Genomic DNA, 19701 nt, shown 5'->3' with positions numbered 1-19701 from the left:
AAGAAAATGAAAAAGTACAAACTACTAATAGGGAATGTCAAATTTATACTCATGATGAAGTCCTTCCTATATGTTCAGACGTTAAAAGCATGAATGAAATCAGTGATGTATCTTCAGATCCAAGTGCAAAAGGTAATAACCTAATAATTTTGATATAATATGTATTTAAACAGACAAGATAAATAATTATTAAATTATTTTAAAAAAATTGTTAGATTGTACACAAAGTAAAAGCTATTCAATCATAATATTTACATAAAGAAGAATTTTAAAGAAGAAAAAGAGTTTTAAATTTTGAAATCCGGCCATATTGATCTTTTTCATAAATAATTAATAATTTGACAATATATTATAAAAAAAAATGTATTGTGGTATAGGTCCTTGAACACTTAATTTTATCAATATCTTTTTTAAAAAGTATTTTAAAGTAGTACAAGCTCTTTTTAAAAGCATTATTTAATTTCTTTTATTTCCAGAAAAAGCTGTTAGCATAAATGATCCAATTCATAGCCTACCAACCAACAGACTTGAGTTTAGACAACGGATTTTTAAAGGTCCTTTTCGTCCATTTTTGTCATCATTTCCAAGAACAAAACAAGGGAATTACAATCGATCATTTCAACAACAATGGTATAGTGATTTTGAATGGTTGCAATATAGCATCGAACTTGATTCAGCTTTTTGTTTTCCGTGCCGTTGCTTCTCTGGAAATTAGATAAACTCCAGCCAATTAGAAAATGCTTTTTCCAAAACTGGGTTCAATAATTAGTATAGAGGTATGGATATGTTCAAAAAACATCAACGGTCCAAAGCTCATCTTAACAGCTCTATATCGTTAGTTACCTTTTTAAATTCAAAATCAATTGATGAAGTAATTGACTCTAATAAAACATTAATTGTTCAAAAACGTGAAGTAGAACGTTCTGAAAACCGTAAAATTATGGAACGTCTTATAAATATAGCTATTTGTTTATCAAAAGAAGGTCGACCATTTCGTGGTCATAATGAAAAAAATGATAGTGTCCAACAAGGTCTTTTTAAAGAAATGGTCAATATATTAGCTAAATATGATGATGTTTTAAGAAACCATATGAATATTGGCCCTAAAAATGCCCAATATACCAGTAACCGCATTCAAAATGACATTATCTACTCAATTCGTAATGTTATAATGAAAAAAATTAACTGTAATTTGCAAAGTTCATATATTTCTATTATTTCTGACAAAACTACCGATGTCGGACATAATGAACAATTATCAATAGTAGTTCGTTACTTTAATTCTGATACTAATCGGCCTGTTGAATCTTTTATAATATTAAAACGAATGACGTCGGTTAATGCCAATTCAATTTTTAAAACTATAGATGATGTTCTAACTGGTTCGTTAAAATTACAATGGAGTTCAGTACTTACAGTATGTTTTGATGGGGCTTCAACAATGGCTGGAAGTATCGGTGGCGTTCAGGCCAAGTGTAAAGAAAAAAATTTGAATATCTTATATGTACATTACTATGCTCATTGTTTGAACCTATCATTAATTGATTCAATCTGTGCAAAATCTAGTAGTCAAGGTCTTCAACAAAACAGAATTGTATTTGATTTCCTTGGAACTGTTCAGTTTATATATTCATTTATTGAAAGTAGTGCAGTGCGACATGCAATATTTGAAAAAAATTCAAAAGAAAATGGTGCCTCAATACAAACATTGAAATCATGCTCAACTACCAGATGGGCTTGCAGAGCCGAAGCAGTGAGTGCTGTCAAAAATAATTATTCTGTTTTAGTTAATTCTTTAGAAACAATAATGTCTACATGTTCAGTGCAGGAAATGAAAGCTAAGAGTGTCGGCCTTTTATTTCAAATAAAAAGTTTTAATTTCATATTTTGTTTAAATATGATGCACCCTATTTTGCAGATGGTTTTAAAAGTAAGTTCTTTTTTACAAACGCCTAATTTAGAACTTTTAACTGCTATTCAAACAATAAGATCACTGAAAGACTCATTAAACTCATTAAGAAATTCTTCTCAAGATTATGAACATATATTTGAAAACACAGTAAAAATGTGTAAAGAAATGAACATTGAAATTCCCATTGTAAAAAATAAAAGAATTTCAACAAAAATAGATTCATGTACTAATCAATATATTTTTAAAACTAAAAGGGAAGAACTGAGGGTGTTGGTTTTTTATTCAACTTTGGACACACTATGTCAAGGCTTAAACTCAAGATTTCAACAAGACACATTAGACTTGATCAGTTCTGTTGGAATGTTGGTGAATTTATCTGATGAGATAGAAAAATCAAACTATGAATTATTATTTAAATATTTTAATGCGTCAACTGATGAATTAATATTGCTGAAGTAAAAACTTTAAAGGCTGACAAAGATACACCCAGAGGAACAAATTCAGCTTCTGCGTATCATTGGCTTGATTGGTTATGTCAGTTTAGTAGATCAACTATATATAAACAATTCTATCATTGTCTCAAAATGTTTTCTATTATTCCGGTTACAAGCTGTACTTGTGAACGCACTTTTTCTAAATTAACCATCGTTAAAAACAAATTGAGGAACACAATTGATCAAGAAAGATTGAATGCCTTACTTTTTTTATTTGTTGAGCAAGAACTTACAAATAATGTTGATATAAATGATGTTATTGATGAATTTAAACACCTTACTCAAAGTGACCGTCGGCTTGTATTATAAATTTCGTTTTTACAATTTTAAAAGTTGTTAGTGCCTTTGTGGAAAAAGGAAGTATATTTATTTATTTTTATTGTTCATATTAATCTATATTGTATAAAATTATTAGTTTAAATTTTAATTAAATTAGAAACTGTCAATAAAAAAATAAATAATGTTCTACAATGTAGTAAACTTTATAACTTATAATTCTGTAGTCGGTCTAGGACAAATGGGCGCCCCCAACTGGGCACGACCAACTCGGCGCTGCCAACTAGGCGTAGGGACAATTAGGCGCGAGTTGAGTGGACGCAAGACAAATGGGCGCGAAAATTTAATGAAAATTCACTATACTACCTATCTACAGTATTACTAAAATAGTTACAAAAATTTTAATTTTTTAAAATCAAAAATAATTTACAAGTAGGTTTAATAATCATGCTGAAGCAGCTCATCGTCGCCTTCAGACAGAATTAAGTATGGATCATCCTACAATCTGGAAGCTTATAGACGGCTTACGAAAAGTGCAAGCAAATCGCTACTTCTACTATGAACACCTTGTGGCTGGACGCAATCCACCAGCCAAATTAAAAAAGTACAGGGATGCTGATCAACGTATATTAAAGATTGTTCGGGACTATCATAACAGAGACATTGTTGAATATTTAAGAGGGATAGCGCATAATTACCAAATGAACTTATAAATATAAAGAAATTAAATTTAAAAAAAAAGAGAGAGAGTAGACCATGTGCCATGTAGATATAACAAAAACGACAACAATAATATTGGAAATAATAATAATAATAATAATAATAGTATTAATATATACATTAATTAATTAATAAATATAATTAATATATATAATTAATTAATTAATATACATTAACTATTTAGCGCCCAGCTATCCATCGTCCACTTTACTCGTGCCCACTTGATCCCGCGCCCAGTCGGCCTCGCCGAGTTAACCGTGCCCATATGGCGGTGTTCAACTGTCCCATTCCGTCTGTAGTTGTAGTAACTAGCAGTGGCGGCTCGTGGCTTGGACGACGGGACGATCGCACCCCCTACTAAAATTAATTAAAAGAAGAAAATTTATTTATTTTTTTAATTCTATAATTTAAAAAAAAATAATTTTTATTAAGACCTAACTTAAATTTCTAGTATATTTTGTCGTATGCGAACATTAAATTTGTTTCCCTTAGATACCAGGAGCATATGGGTACGCTGGTACGCATGCACACACGAGCAGTGTCTGGACGACCGGCAGCGTCGTCCAGACGTAATTCTGAATACGTACATTTTAACCGATAGCACTGAAATCGTGTGCGTGCGGGTACGTTTTAGCTGCGAACTTATTGCGGGGTCTGGACGACCGGCAGCGTCGTCCATAAAGAAAAATATTAGTGTTTATTTTTAAAATTAACCGTATACGCTCGTTGTTATCGGTTGCTAATCGCTATTGTTATTGTCGATTATTATCTTGAAACATTTTTATTATTTATGACACTTTAATAATAAAATAATATACACGTTTGTCAGAATGTCTGATAAGCCTCATCAATCGCGCTTGTCGCATTACTTTGTATTTTGTGTCTACGTAGTACGTATTGTGGTTCATTTTATTCTGTACGAGTGCGTCCTGGAAGTGTACGGTATACGAATTCAAGACATCAAGATCAGCCTCGCACCAAAATTTAAATTGATTTTGTAAGTATGCCTAAAAATCCTTATAAAGATTTTAAACACTTAGGTTGATCTCAACGTTATAGACGATTAAATGATATAAATCAACTAAACGGCCCTTAAATCATCAAAAGTTCTGCAACGCATAGATGCAACGTATGGATTTTTTTTTGTGCTAGGTTACTTATTACTTGTTCCATTTAACATAAAATATGTTTTTATTAGATGATTCTTATAATAGAACAAACAAATTAAAACAGTCTAATATCATCACAACTCCAGTTTCACAAAATCAAATAAGAGAATCTACAAAATCTACAATTAGTCTTACGACTCCAGTATTCAAAAAAGTCACATCAATTTTTACTACTCCAGTTCCACAGAAATATAATATCGATAATTCAATTTCAGAAAATAATTTGACACAAATTAATTTACTTGTTCAAGGTAATTAAATAATTAATATTACACGAATCCCGGAATAAAAATCCCCAGATTATATTATTGCATTACATTAATTTATATTTTTTACATTAATTTATAATTTATACTTCAAATGTTACAGTAATTGTTATATCATTGTGCGGTGTAGTGTATACCTTTGATATTATCTAAAATAAGGTATAAAGTAACACCTATCTATCTTATCTGTAATGGGCTCACGAACATAATCTAGATACTCGCTATCTTAAAATAAATGGGTATGACCATGTTCAAATATTGTAGTGTACAAGAAAAATTAGCAACGATTTGTAGTGAATCACATATTATAGGTCTGAGCTCTGTCGCTCTATGCAGTACACACTTAGTACACGATAGTATACCTACACGGCTACACACAAACATGGATCACGCTATTGAAATTATTAAAACTAATAGTAAAAAACCTAAAATTGCGCACCTCGGATTTCTTCACCATTTTCAAAAAAAGTGCTCCAATTTTATACGTTGGCGTATTAATATTTGCCACAGACACGGGGTTATCTTTATTAGCAGCATCTAATACAGTGGTCTTCAACCTTTTTGGACTCGCGACCCACGTAAGCTTTATAAAAAATCGAAAATTGCTTAACACTTTGCAATAGTACTATTAAAATTGAATGAATAAAAATTACATTTTAATAGGTAGAATATTATTATTAATTGAAAATGTATAGAATTCATATGAAAATATAAAATAAAATGAAAATATGATACAAAAAATGTATTAACATTTATTATACTTCGTCCTTAAACACAGCAACAATATCGATAATATTCGTAGATTACGGGACTCTAACGATAACAATGTTAATTCTATTAATAACACAGTTTATTCGTTAATTCTTATCTCAATAAATTACTATCTTACTACGTACAATCATACCAGTCTAATATGAAACATTATACCGTGATTTAATATTCATTATAATATTATAGAATAGAATATAGAATAACAATAAATTATAAAATATTGTTGATACAATATAATACACAACATACACTACTATTTTTAAACTATATTTTCATTTATTAAATTTCTAAATTTAATTATTAAAAAATTATTTTTTTACCTTTTATAATATTAAAAATTTTATTTTTATTTTAAAAAGAAGACTTATCGCGACCCAATTTTAAAGCTTACGCGACCCAAAAATGGATCGCGACCCACCGGTTGAAGACCACTGATCTAATACATGGTCCATAGACGGAAATTTTGGACTTGCGCCTGAATATTTTAAGCAACTGTACGTATTTCGAGTTCAAAAAAATTCAATTTTTATTACAGCTGTTTACTCTATTCTTGAACGTAAAACACAATACAACTATGAACATTTGTTTCGTACTGTAATGAACGAGTGTGAAAAACGAGGAAAATACTCAGATCCCGTTTTCTTAAACATGGATTTTGAACTAGCCGTCATGAATGCAGCAAAACTGATCTTAGGCAGCCACATTACGATTCGAGGATGTTTTTACCACCTCTGTCAATCAACGTATAGAAAATTACAAGAATTAGGCTTGTCCGAACGCTATAAAAAAGACGAAGCATTCCGTAAGTTCTGTACTATGGTTGATAGTCTAGCTTTTCTTCCTTTATATGATGTTAAAAATGGCATGGAGTGGTTAAAAGAAAATATACCAACTAGAGCAGAAGATTTTATAATATATTTTGATACTACATATGTTAATGGATCTTTTAAAAGAATAGGAAAAACGAGTCCAATGCTTCGTCTTCGAAGCATTCCTCCAGTAAACCAATAAGAAAACAACCAAACTTGGACAGATGCGGACGGAAGTAAGATTAAAAGAACTTTGTGCCCGGTTTATTAGTGGAAGAATAAATATTCCGGATTTTTATTCAATAAGCCACAATATAAGAAAACAATCTAATAACTAACGAGTAACGGTGATTATTATTTTCGAAAATTTTTTTTATATTTAAAATTATTTATAACATTATATAATACCTATATTAATTTTTTGACTGATAACTATAATATAATATAGTATATTTATTTGTAATTACATATTTTTAGATTGATAACTTTAATATATAGTATACCTATTTGTAATTAAATATTAAAATCATTTTCATGTTGTGGTTGTGAGTAATAATGTAGGCTGGGGATGTTTATTCCGATTACCATATTACACAGTTATTGCTTACTGACTTGTCAATTATTAATATCAAATGTATTGTAGATCAGCTACTAACAGAAACAAATTCTGACAATTGTTTATCACCACCAATGTTTGAAAATGATAATGAATTTCATAATGAAGGTAAATATTTTCTTCTGCTTAAGCATAAATGTCATTCTTATTATAGGTTTGTGTTATATATTTTTATTTTATTTTGTAGAAAATGAACAGTATCAGCCTTCATCATCTGGATCTGCGGACTTGTCTCATGCTACAATACATTTATTACAACAGCAAATTTTGTTAGTTCAACAAATTGTAAGAGGTCAACAGATAACCAATAAATTACTAACAAAATTAATCATGAGCAATGGAGAATCTAAACCCCAAACAACAATCAGACAAAAATGTTCTGAACATTTCATTCTACCTGCTAAATCTGTAGCTGAAGTGTGTGATATCGAAGAAAAATTGCAATTGTCTGCTTCACGACAACTAATGGTATTAATTAATTTACTCACCCAATTATTAAAAACTACCATAATAAAACAGTAATTCAAATTTAATTTTAATTTTAGATCAGTAGATTACAGCAATGTGGGGGAAGATCGCAAAATGACACTACTACATTGATACTAAGAACATTATTAACAGACCATTGCGCATCTAACTACAACTTTGAAGGTCGAAACTCTGGAAAACATGCTTTCAAAGATTTGATAATGTTTGGTATTGTACTTGGTAAGACTATTTTCAACTAAAAAGTGTTTCTTACTCAAATTAAAGTTATCAAATTAATTATACTATTATTTTAACCTTTTAAGATGTAACTATGATGAAACATCCAACAGGATCCGAAGATGTGGTTAGATGCAGAATAAAAAACTGGTTACGCTTAGCACCAACTCGGGACAAATATAAAAACATAAATAATAATATTAAGTGGTATTGTGGTTGGTGGGTAGAGTATAGTATTATAGTGTATTTTAATTTATAATGGTTTTTTTTTTAATTTGACTAAGTATATATGTAAATTAAATTACATTTTATTGTAAACATCATTAAATTTTGACTTAACATGTTTTATTATAATATCATTTACATATTATATATTGTATTTTATGGAAGTGCGCACTTTTCCAATTATTAATTATTATTTATTTATACAATTAAAATAAATTAATTTTGTGGAGGTATTCATTTTTGTTTTTGAATATATTAATTACATTTAATGCCTATCCAACTGTAAATATTTACATTAACCTCTAAATGTATAATAATAAATAAGTGGACTTATTAGTCAACAATGGTTAACTTAAAGATTATAGTTTAAGACTAAAGACTATATTAAATTAAATTATATTAATTAGTCATGTATCTCATATCCTATACAAATAATAGATAGTTTATTTGCATCTAAAATGCTTGTTTGTATACCAATAAAGACAGTCTTAAACACGTATATTAACAATATTCACTTAGACTTTAAATAGTTGTCTCATTTAGACTTATTTTAGAACATAAAAAGAACATCTATTATACATCAAAAATAGATATTTTGATCTAAAAAATTGTATATAATAGACATTCACATGTTTACTGGGTAAGTATTATAATCACGTTTTTAAAGGATCATTCATCAACTCAGTACCAATTAATATATGATAAAATTAATAATTAGAAGTAGTTCTTATATTTTAGAAGTATACCATAACTAAATTATTAACATTTTATGTTAATAATTATAAAAAATAATAATAGTGAAACACAATGCAATTATCTGAAATAATTTATTAACAATAGAATAATATGAAAGTATTTATCAATTGAAAATAAACAAAAACTAACCCTTAAAAATTGTTAATTAACAATTATTCCATGACTCTTGAATTTGTCAGATAATAATGTTTGAAAGTCACATTCAGTTCCCAGCTCTTTAACAGTAAACTGTAAATTAATCAGAATTATAAAATTATTTTAAGTTACATACAAAATTATAATAATACCTTGATTGATACCAAAATAAATTACATGGATATAATAATATTAATTAGGAACTATGCTTCTGAAAATATGCATGTTTTTCTTTGAATAATCTAATTGATTGCTATAATGCTGTGGCAGTAATATTGTTAGCATTGTTAGCAATATGAATTATTACATTATTTTTTTTTAAACTTAAGACAACAATTTTAATAAATAGTTATGTTTATGTAGGAATGGGAAAACATTTTACAAAAACTCTATCATTTCAAATCATTATTATTTGATAAGCGCATATTTTACATAAATTGTTATTTTTCACAAATATTTATTTTTATTTTTATGTATATGAATAGGTTCATGAGAGACATTTATGTAGATATGATTTTAATCTTGACCAATAAACAAACAAAATATAATCAGAAACACTATAGTATAGTATATTTTAAAAACAAATCTATTGCAACAAAACAAAATATGAATAAACATTAAACAGGAGTAATTTGCACTTTAATTTAGAGGCCAGTGTTATAAGAGTTGTTTATAAATTATTTTATTAAAAAGAAAATAATCAGACTTAAGCATGATGTAGGTTGTTTTAGGTACTGATATCAATGTTATTTCTACCATAATACTTTACAATTATATATACACAAATTCTTACCAAAATTGGCTCATAGCCAAGTTTCTTTAGCTGTCTGATTTTACAAGATGTTAAACCATTATATTCATTACTATAATAAAGTACCGAATTTCTCACAAGTGTCATTACAGCAAACCATTTTCCTAAGTTTGGTGGTTTCTGGAAATCATTGAATACAGTTCTATTTTTCATTGTTTCAGGAATAGCTACTGGTTTACCGTTTGTACTAATACAAAATAATATATCTAGTAATAAAATAATGGAAAATTAATAAAACAACAATTAAATTAAAAATTAAATATACACAAAGAATTACCAGATTTTGGATGATGAGGAAGAGGGTAACACGCATGTAAACAGGACGAGTCATTTTTGAATAACCTTAGAAGTTCCATGTAAAGTTTTATAAAGTTTTTGTCATTTGTACCCAATTTAGCCATAGTACTTGAAGTAGGTATATGCCATGCTAAATGCTAAAATATAAAACACAATAAGATTAAAATGGAAATATACATTAACTCTCAAAAAGTTAAACCATAATCTTATTTTTGTAAATATTAATATAATAAATATTGAAGTTTGTGGTTTTTTTTTTTTTAAATTAGAGTAGAAAAAACAAACTATAATTAACCGATTACTAAAGTTTATAATTATTAATTAATTCTATAATTGGGTTAAAATTATTTATTATTTATGTTAAAACAAACCGAATTAGTGTATATATACAGGGTTTCCCAAACTTAATAATGTATAATAATATTAATAACAAAAAGATTTTGTATTTTAAAATGTATAATATATTATTGAGTAATTTAATATTCTTGAATTTGATTGGAAATAACAATAATTATAGAATATGTCCCTCCTTTTTCTATACAATTCTTAGGTGAGGCTGAGCCTCACTTGCCTACCATAACGAGCCGCCACTGTCCCAAAGAGATCTGACATTCTGACAAATGAAATAACTTTTGTTCTAATCAATATTTTTTAAAAATTTCTTTTAAATATAATCCATAGTCACTTGCGCTACATTTTTAGAATACATTTTTCATTTTTCATTTTTTAATACAGAAAATAAAAAACTTAAAAATTGATAAATTTCTATTCGAAATATTCAATATAGCCAATTTGTAAATCTGATTTTTAGAAAAATTTATATGGTAAAACACATATTTAAATCAAATGGCTGATTTTTTACAATTTTTTTAAATATCAATATTTTCGTTAGGTAAATTATAGTAATTTATAGTTTATACATCACATATAATTAAAATAAAGACAATAAAAAAAATAATTAGATTTTAAAATGCACTTATTTAAAAATGTTCTTATAAAATATTTTTAAAAAACTTTATTATTATTTGAAATTACAAGGTTTCTAACATGAACTAGATCGTAATTTACTTATCGAAAATATTGATATTTAAAAAATTGTAAAAAATCAGCCATTTGACTTAAATAAGTGTTTTTACCATATAAATTTTTCTAAAAATCAGATTTACAAATTGGCTATATTGAATCTTTCGAAAAATTTTTTTTATCAATTTTTAAGTTTTTTATTTTCAGTATTAAAAAATAAAAAATGTGTTCTAAAAATGTATAGCCCAAGTGTCTATGAATTATATTTAAAAGAAATTTTTTAAATATTTGATTAGAACAAAAGTTATTTCATTTGTCAAATTTCTGTGGGACACCCTGTATCTATACCGCGTGTTCACCAATTTAGGGAACACTGAATTTCTCGGCCGGATATGTTGGAATAAATTTTAATTAAATAATTTTATATCGATATTATGTTTATCTTATTTATAACAAGTATAAACAAAAAAATACGTAAAAATATTCAAAAAGTAACCAATAAATAAATAATTATAAATGGTTTTATGCATATTATTTATTAAAATTTGAATGGTTCTCATTCAGTCAATTTTGGTTTTAGAGCTATGGTTGAGTTGTAAAAATGACTTAAAAAGATTCAGTCTATCCGAATTTGGTATTAAAAATACCGGTTGCTATTAAAAAAAATAATAAGTTGCATTGAGCAAGCGTGTACCAAGACTGTTAAAAATTTGAAATTTATATACTACTAGCTTGTAAAAAAAATTCAATTTATTCCAATATAATCTGACCGAGAAATTCCATATTCCCTAAATTGGTGAACACATGTTATATGTATGATAAATAATTAACCATTTTCCATGAATCAATTTTGGTAAAGTAACTTTTATTAATGATTAAAAATACATTTAAATACTTTAAATTAAATTGAGACATATATTGACAAATTTAATGAATGTATATTTTCTATTTATTATTAAAACCTAAAAATGTTTAATTATATTTTATAATTTGTATACATTTTCTTATGCAGAAATGTATATTTTTTTTATTGAAGCATATAGTAGTAATACTAGCAAGAATATACAAGAGAGCCACGTTAAAGAACGAAAAATATTATTTAAAGATAAAAAAAAAGGTTCTCAAATGTCTAATGCTCAGGGAAAATAATTTACATATAATGACCTATGATTTTTATAGATTATACATAAAATGTATAATAATATAAAACAAGATATATTATCATACAATAATGTGAAATTATATTATTTTAATGGCAAAATTGCTATTATATATATGTATATTAATTCTTTGATACAATTATTTAGATTAAAAAACATGTTTCAAATAAGTTGAAATTGTTTCCATCTTTAGGAATACATTTGAGCTATAGAGTCTTGTATCCTATATATTTATAATTTAAATTAAAACCCATACAAATCCAATTTAATCTATGTATTTTATGATTGACTTATTCACTCATAATAATAAACATAAAAGTAGAGGTTCCATATAATTTTTTTTTTCTAAATAACAAATAAATGATTAATTTTCACAAAACCTATATTTATTTTTTCAAAATCTCATGCAATAATTTATTTAATTAAATAATAATAATTACATTACAATTACTATTAACATTACATAGGTGTTTTATTTGTCATATTATTATCATCATTTTTGAATTTTACCAAAAATGAAATATAAAAATGGATTATAACTTATTGGTTATTATTATTTTTTTTCATTATTGGCTAACCAATTTTTTTAAATTAAAATTTTATGAAAACAATTTTTAATGTTTTTTAAAATCTCAGTCCATGAATGTTGTTCATTAAGTAAGATTTTTTTAAATAATCAGTGCCCAAATAAAAATATTCTTATTTGGTTATTTCATTTTTAAATCATTTTTGATTTACAAAAATAATGTTCAGAAAGAATAATATAATGTAATATAATAAATAACAATAACTATTTGTTGCTAGGTAATACATATATGTTAATGTTAATGTATGAAATTCAGTAATTCTATAAAATAACTAGTTAATAGTTATTCTATAGAATTAGGAACAGTACTTTCAGTTAGTGTATTTAAAATTATTATGGAATCTATCTATACAGTGTGTCCCAAGAAATAAGGTACACTTTATCACTCATAACCCTATAAATATTATATCAATTATATTTGCGTTATGGTATAATTTAAAAATAATATTAAATTTGAATATTTATTTTTTCACTGTTTCATTCTGAATCTGTGATGTAATCAAATTATTATTCCATTTTATTGTTACACATTATGAAATAACATAATGTAAACAACTATTTTCAGGAAACAAAATTCTAAATTTCTATTTTATTTTTTAAAATAATACTATACATTTTTATTTACAATTTAATTCACATAAACTAAGAATTGTAATTCTATACAACGAAGGGATTTTTCTAATCCAGTCCAGATTATTTACCTAACCATATAAATTTCATACATTAGCGAAAACCCAACTGGTATTTTAAATATTAACTAGTAATCAATATTTTCACATCATTATTTTTTTTTTTTTTTAATAAAAATGTCTATTTCATCAAACTTATATTACAAATTGTTAAATAAATTACACTTTTAAAACTGTAAGGATAAACATAAGAAACTTACTTCATTGCAAGATTCTTTTAATGTATCTGGTAGTAATGAACCAGAATAGTCGGGGCATTCGACTAGAACACTATTGTTCAAACTTACAATATCACGGGGTATATTAAATCTGGATAATCTTTTTCCTAAAAATGATACCCATAATTTAATAAATGTTGTTAAAGCTAGTTAATTAAATAACAATGTTAATAATATTTAAATAATCAGATACTATAGTTGCTTTATTGAAATTGAATTAAATTAAAATTAACACCATTCAACATGTAATTTACATGTAAACACAAATTATTTCTATGAACATTTTTGTTAAACATTTATGTTTTGGTAAGAAATATTTAATTTTTACCAATATAATTGTATTTATTTATACTCAATACGATTAATGATCTAAAAGCCAGACAATGGAATAACAACACATAATGCAACTCAGTCATAATGATTAGGTGGGTAATTAAGTTACCTTTAATGTAGGATACATTAATGAGATACAACCAATATTATTCCCAAGCTGAATAATGATTCGAATCTCGAATCCAAAAAAAAAAAAGCGGTCTGAAAACTTGTATCATATTTTCTCTTAAAACTATGACAACTAAAAAGTTTGTTGGTGACACACTAAAAAGGTCCTATCAATTAGATTTAAAATATGAAATTTAAAAATTAAAAAGAATAATAATTAATTTTTAACTGTTAAACCAAAATTAATTTTAGCTATGTTTTACTTAAACTGGAGAACAGATTTTAATGCTTAGGGTCTTTTTATAATTGCACAGGCTAGGAGAAAAGTCTCACTTTTATTTCATTTATTACAGACCTTTGAAGTGGTACATCATAAAAAAAAAGGCCTGTGCACACACACACACACACACACACACACACACACACACACACACCACACACAGAGGTATGCTCTTTTTATAAATAAGAACAAAATGTGAAAAATTGTCTAAATAGTATAAAGCAAGTATATTATATAGTATATTACTACTAAAAAATTAATACATAGAAAAAATTTCAAAAATCTATCACAAAATTTGGGGGATACATAAAAATGTGTACTGGAACGAAAAATTTTTCAATTTGAGCATTTTCAAAAGTACAATTTTGTTTAATACTATTGAATTAAAAACGTTTTATTGTATACTATAATAATATGCATGTGTAAATAGTTAATAATTTTGAAAAAATCAATGAAGTGTACATGCCCGCCTAACCGCAAAGCATTTTTAATCGTATGATTATAATTAGGGCCAGGAGTTATATGTATTAAAAATGTACAAAATATGCACTGATTTTCATTCAAAAATTCATATATGTGAACAAAAATGCATATTAATTAAATTGATTTAGTTTAACAATATATATATATATATATATATATATATATATATATAATTCATTAAATAATTAATATGGAACAAATAAATATATTAATTGGCTTATTGATATAATTTAATTGTATTTTGTATGATGTATTCAATTGTATGTTGCATTTTGAACATTCAATCACCCAAATAAAAATTCATGAATAAAAATCAATTAAAACAAATTTAGTATATTTTTATAATACAATATTTCAAAGTTACCAGGAGAATTACAGACTTACAGTTAACTACTAAAGATTTGGATAAATATGCACATCGATTTTTAGTAAAGTTTTTTTTTTAACATTCGCAGGCTTCACATAGGACATATCATTAAATATTGGTATTAATAACTTAATACTATTTTTTTCATAAATATCTATTATATTATAAGGTGTTTCAAAAGTCATCATCCAATTACAAACTGATATAGATCGGCAACGGTTAATGCCCAATGTATTAATGGAAAGGTTAAATTGTTTTGTTATGGCTACTCTGCAACAGAAAGCGTTTTGTGTCCTACGTTTCATTAAGTGCGAGTCGGCAATAACCTTTAAACGTGATTTTTGAAGAACTTATGGAACTGAAGCTCCAACTGCTCTAAGCATTTAACGTGCTAGTAGGTACCTCGTACCTCTGACAAAAATATCAAGTGTGTTCAACAAAGTTTCATTCGCAGACCATAGAAATCTACACATCCTCCAAACCTAGAGATAGATCTTCCACATTTACAATGTCATTTGACATTAAAGGCATACCGAATACAACTGTTACAAGCCCTCCAACCCGATGACAAACAAAAAAGGATTAATTTTTGCAATTTCATATCCAAAAACAAGAAGATGAGTCATTTGTCTTATGCATTGTTTTTTTGGACGAAGCCACATTTCATCTAAGTGGAAAGGTTAACCACCATAATGTCAGGATTTGGGCTATAGAGCAACCACACGCAACTGTTGAGCATCAAAGGGATTCACTAAAAATCAATGTTTTTTGCGTAATTTCCAGGAAAAATGTTTATGGTCTATTTTTTTTTTTTTTAAGAAAAAAACACTTTAATGGGTAACACATTTCTAATCATGTTGGAAACATGGTTGTTTTCACAGTTACAAGCAGATACTGGTGAGTTTATTTTTCAACAAGATGGAGCACCGCCGTACTGGAAATTAGATATTTGAACGGGGAACTCCCTCAGCGGTGGCGATGAATTGGGCGTAAAAAACAAGGATTTGGCGATACATACCTGGCTACCATGTTCCCCTGACCTCACAGTGTGGGATTTTTTTATAGGGCTACGTAAAAGAGAAAGTGTATGTACCACCATTACTTGGGAGAGCTCAAAGTCAGAATCAAAAATGCTGTTAATGCCGTGACACCAGATATGATCAGCAACGTTTGGGAAGAATTTGATTACTGCATAGATGTATATAGGGGTGGCCAGTTAGGGTCATATTGAACATTTGTAACCAAAGTAAGTAAAATTTGACCATTTTTAGAATCTATTTTACTTTATTTCACCCTTTTATCTTCATTTTTAATATAAATATAAATGTTTGAAATCAGATTAAGACTTGATACACTGTATTTTAGAAAAATGGTAAAATATGCATAAAAATTAAAAATGTTCCAAATATGCAAATGCATACATTTCTGGCCCTAATTATATATATATATTTTTATTATTTTGAGCTATGATATATACGGTGTGAACTCATCTTAACGACTAATATTATTTGGAATTTTTAATTATGACATATAATAATTATATATAAATAAACAAAGTATAAACTAAATTACTTTAATTAGATAGATTATGAAACTAATTAATTATTTACAATATACACTAACATAACATAGTGTATCAGAAGTATTTGCCATTTTCAAAATACAGGGTGATTTTTTTATCATGAACCACTCATTATTTCAAAAAGTATCAATGTTTTTTAAAATATTTTTTTACAAAGTTTCATATTGTTAAAAAAACAACGTTTTTATGAAAAAATTATATTTTTTAATATTTTTTATCCTTATAATTTTTTAAGTTTTTTACTTTTTTGAATGGCAACCTAGAGTTTTAATTTCATATTCCAAAGCAGAATATTTTTCTAAGTATTTTGATACGTAAAAATCGAATTTTGGACGAATAGTTCATGAGTTATAAGTATTTAAAGTTTAGACAAGCGGAGTAGTGGACAAACATTTTGCGGGGTAACCCCGTACCACTCCACTCCGCCAATCTAAACTTTAAATACTTATAACTCATAAACTACTCGTCCAAAATTCGATTTTTACGTATCAAAATACTTAGAAAAATATTCTGCTTTGGAATATGAAATTAAAACTCTAGGTTGCCATTCAAAAAAGTAAAAAACTTCAAAAATTATAAGGATAAAAAATATTAAAAAATATAATTTTTTTATAAAAACGTTGTTTTTTTAACAACATGAAACTTTGTAAAAAAATATTTTCAAAAACATTGATACTTTTTGAAATAATGAGTGGTTCATGATAAAAAAATCGCCCTGTATACTAAAAATGTATTGTCAATTACTTAGATGCACACTTTATATTTATACGTTAAAAGTCTATATTTTTAAATTTTTTTGTGACTTACCAAAACATTTATGAAGTGTTTCAATTTCTAAAGCTTTTGAGATACAATCTTTAGGAAAAATATTATTCACGGCTAAATATGACAAAGTATAAATATAACATCTAGTGTGATCTTCAAATTCAACATTTCTTGTATCACTCCGAAGTTCATTAACAACCGTTTTGAATATACATGGTGTTGTCTTTGGATTATAATTGAGCATAGTTAAAGCTAAAGTTATTCTTTCTAAATCCTAAAAAAAAAAAAATTATATGATGTTATTCAATTTAATTGTACAGATGAAATTTGAAAATAAAATATCACCTTAATTCTTGCTAGAGATATTTCATCAACTATGCGCTGCGAAATTTTGATTAAAAGATTTTCATGTCTTATCAATAGATTTGTACCCAATAGCGCCATATGGACACAGCACACTAATTTTACTTCATCAACTTTATTTACTAAGGCATCCATTAATGTGTACATATAATCAGCATGTTGGTGCTTAGAGCAATACCTAAATATCTAAATCAAAATTCAAAATGAATAAGAGACAAGATGTTTATAAAAGGAATGTGAACTTATTGATTAAGTAAAATTGATTAATTTCATTCTTTTTTCAAAACCAGCAACTTACAAATTTTTGATTCAAGGCATTACCAATTTTGAAAAAAAAACCAAATCATGCCAAAGATAGTACTCCCCCCCCCCCCCAATAACACCGATTCATGAAAACCCTATAGCTTGATTTTTGTAGTGCACGTACATCATCTCGCTCGACAGAATATAGGATTTTTGTTTAAATAATTAAAGACGTAACCTAAAGAAGTACCTTTAAAAATGCAGCCAACTCTATGCTGTTAATGTTGGAAATCTCTTTGATTACAGAGTTGTATAGATTTTTTACAAGCTCTTGATTACGTATGGGTGTTTGAGTTTTAAAAAATCCTAAAGCCACTATGCCCAATTCTTTAATATTAAAGTCATTGTAATAAGAACATATTTCTTGTTCGATATCATACATTGGTAGTGTTGGTAAAAACTTTCTACTTGTGTTAGCATAAAACATCATCTGAACTAATTGCTTAGGTGTCAACCTGAAATAAACAAAATTTATTATTTTTAAATCAATATTTCAAAAAATATATTGTACTGTCGTAAATGTATACCTATGAAACATAAATTAAATATTAACTAATGAAAAACATTTAATTTGAGACTACCAAATTGATAAATGATTATCAATATATTTACCTTGACGGCTTCCGAGCTAGCTTCCGGACACCTATCCAAACAAAATTGCTCAATCTAGACAACCTCATCAAGTACCAGTGGTCCATGAATAATAAAAGCTTGTTGAGAGTCCAACGCCTGTGCCTGTCAATGCACTGTCGGTCAAACTCAGACCATAAACGGTGGTAAGCGGGATCCTTGGCATCTTTAGTGTCCCACAGTGGTATGAGAGCAAATATAGACAGCAGCTGCTGGTCAGTCATTTGAGTCAAGACAGCAATCAGGCGGTCCCGAAGACCATCGTACAGGGTATCAGCCAGCCGGTAATCTCTGCCCCTAGCGTATGAGCTGATTGCTGTAAAGTCATTGAACACCTCGTCAGCCGTCTTAGCACTGAAGTCCTGGCTGATGAGCACATGGAACTGCTGAGCAGTAATAGCTGCTGGCCAGTCGACAGCGTGGGCGTCTGGATTTACGACAGTAGAACGATACCCAGGATCGTTGACCATTACGTTATGAGCGTTATGATTTTCTACATTAACGTAAGTAGTACGAAGTGCTGAAGAAGAATAAGAAGGAGAAGAGGCGAACACCGGCCAGACTTGAGCGAACGCATTCCGCCGCCCGTGATTATTGGCGAACACACGTCTGACGACAGCCAAACGACTCAGTGTCCGATTCATGGTACAACGCGATAGATGTCGATCAGATTTCTAAAATTACAACGTACAACTTCAATCACCTAACATCGTCCATGTCTACATTATCGCTGTTTAGTAATAAATAATAACCCGAAACAGTAAACTCGAAAAAAAAAACACCACCAACGAATTGGCATAAATTGGCTGATAACAATTTAAAATTATTTTATTATCTATCAACATAGGA

General features: G+C 27.4%; 3 protein-coding genes and 1 pseudogene across 5 annotated transcripts in view; 3 read left to right on the top strand and 1 right to left on the bottom strand.

The window, feature by feature from the left end:
* Positions 1–471: 471 nt before the first annotated feature.
* LOC107169871 (non-canonical pre-mRNAs endonuclease FASTKD5, mitochondrial) lies at positions 472–19653 on the bottom strand. Of its 2 annotated transcripts, none has more exons than XM_089217903.1 (9): positions 18835–19653; positions 18413–18677; positions 17902–18105; positions 17599–17830; positions 13621–13745; positions 9943–10099; positions 9648–9871; positions 8849–8947; positions 472–704 (listed from the first exon to the last, which is right to left on the bottom strand). In XM_089217903.1, the coding sequence occupies exons 1-8, from the start codon at positions 19494–19496 to the stop codon at positions 8861–8863; spliced, it is 1956 nt and encodes a 651-aa protein (XP_089074029.1). In that variant the 5' UTR covers positions 19497–19653; the 3' UTR covers positions 472–704; positions 8849–8860. The 2 variants fall into 2 exon arrangements, with proteins under 2 accessions (XP_089074029.1, XP_089074064.1); XM_089217938.1 differs by lacking the exon at positions 472–704 and adding an exon at positions 7545–8780.
* LOC107169872 (zinc finger MYM-type protein 1-like) lies at positions 684–2781 on the top strand. Its single transcript, XM_089218017.1, has one exon. The coding sequence runs from the start codon at positions 779–781 to the stop codon at positions 2369–2371; it is 1593 nt and encodes a 530-aa protein (XP_089074143.1). The 5' UTR covers positions 684–778; the 3' UTR covers positions 2372–2781.
* The window catches only part of LOC149061078 (uncharacterized), a 288522-nt pseudogene continuing 274755 nt past the window's right edge, over positions 5935–19701 (top strand). The window contains exon 1 of the transcript XR_016192469.1: positions 5935–6477. The product of XR_016192469.1 is annotated as an uncharacterized LOC149061078 (transcript). The remainder of the gene's footprint in view (positions 6478–19701) is intronic.
* Positions 6839–8083, top strand: LOC149061090 (uncharacterized). The gene is made up of 4 exons (XM_089218486.1): positions 6839–7141; positions 7221–7501; positions 7579–7741; positions 7825–8083. The coding sequence occupies exons 1-4, from the start codon at positions 7108–7110 to the stop codon at positions 7995–7997; spliced, it is 651 nt and encodes a 216-aa protein (XP_089074612.1). The 5' UTR covers positions 6839–7107; the 3' UTR covers positions 7998–8083.

Source organism: Diuraphis noxia, unplaced genomic scaffold (genome assembly GCF_037042655.1).
Source record: "Diuraphis noxia isolate RWA-SAM2 unplaced genomic scaffold, SU_Dnox_SAM2 contig0001, whole genome shotgun sequence".
Taxonomy (NCBI): domain Eukaryota; kingdom Metazoa; phylum Arthropoda; class Insecta; order Hemiptera; family Aphididae; genus Diuraphis; species Diuraphis noxia.
The sequence above is the reverse complement of the archived record's forward strand: the minus strand, read 5'-3'. Positions and strand labels throughout refer to the sequence as shown.

What these genes read in the sequence shown, in the direction of transcription:
- LOC107169872 (XM_089218017.1), top strand. Translation starts at nt 779, where the DNA reads ATGGATATGTTCAAAAAACATCAACGGTCCAAAGCTCATCTTAACAGC.
- LOC149061090 (XM_089218486.1), top strand. Translation starts at nt 7,108, where the DNA reads ATGTTTGAAAATGATAATGAATTTCATAATGAAG. An exon ending in TAATGAATTTCATAATGAAG is followed by an intron (nt 7,142 to 7,220) that starts GTAAATATTTTC and finishes TTTATTTTGTAG; the next exon opens with AAAATGAACAGTATCAGCCT. An exon ending in CTGCTTCACGACAACTAATG is followed by an intron (nt 7,502 to 7,578) that starts GTATTAATTAAT and finishes TTTTAATTTTAG; the next exon opens with ATCAGTAGATTACAGCAATG.
- LOC107169871 (XM_089217903.1), bottom strand. Translation starts at nt 19,496, where the DNA reads ATGAATCGGACACTGAGTCGTTTGGCTGTCGTCAGACGTGTGTTCGCC. An exon ending in AACACTTCATAAATGTTTTG is followed by an intron (nt 13,746 to 17,598) that starts GTAAGTCACAAA and finishes TATCATTTTTAG; the next exon opens with GAAAAAGATTATCCAGATTT. An exon ending in TCCTCATCATCCAAAATCTG is followed by an intron (nt 9,872 to 9,942) that starts GTAATTCTTTGT and finishes TTTTATTACTAG; the next exon opens with ATATATTATTTTGTATTAGT.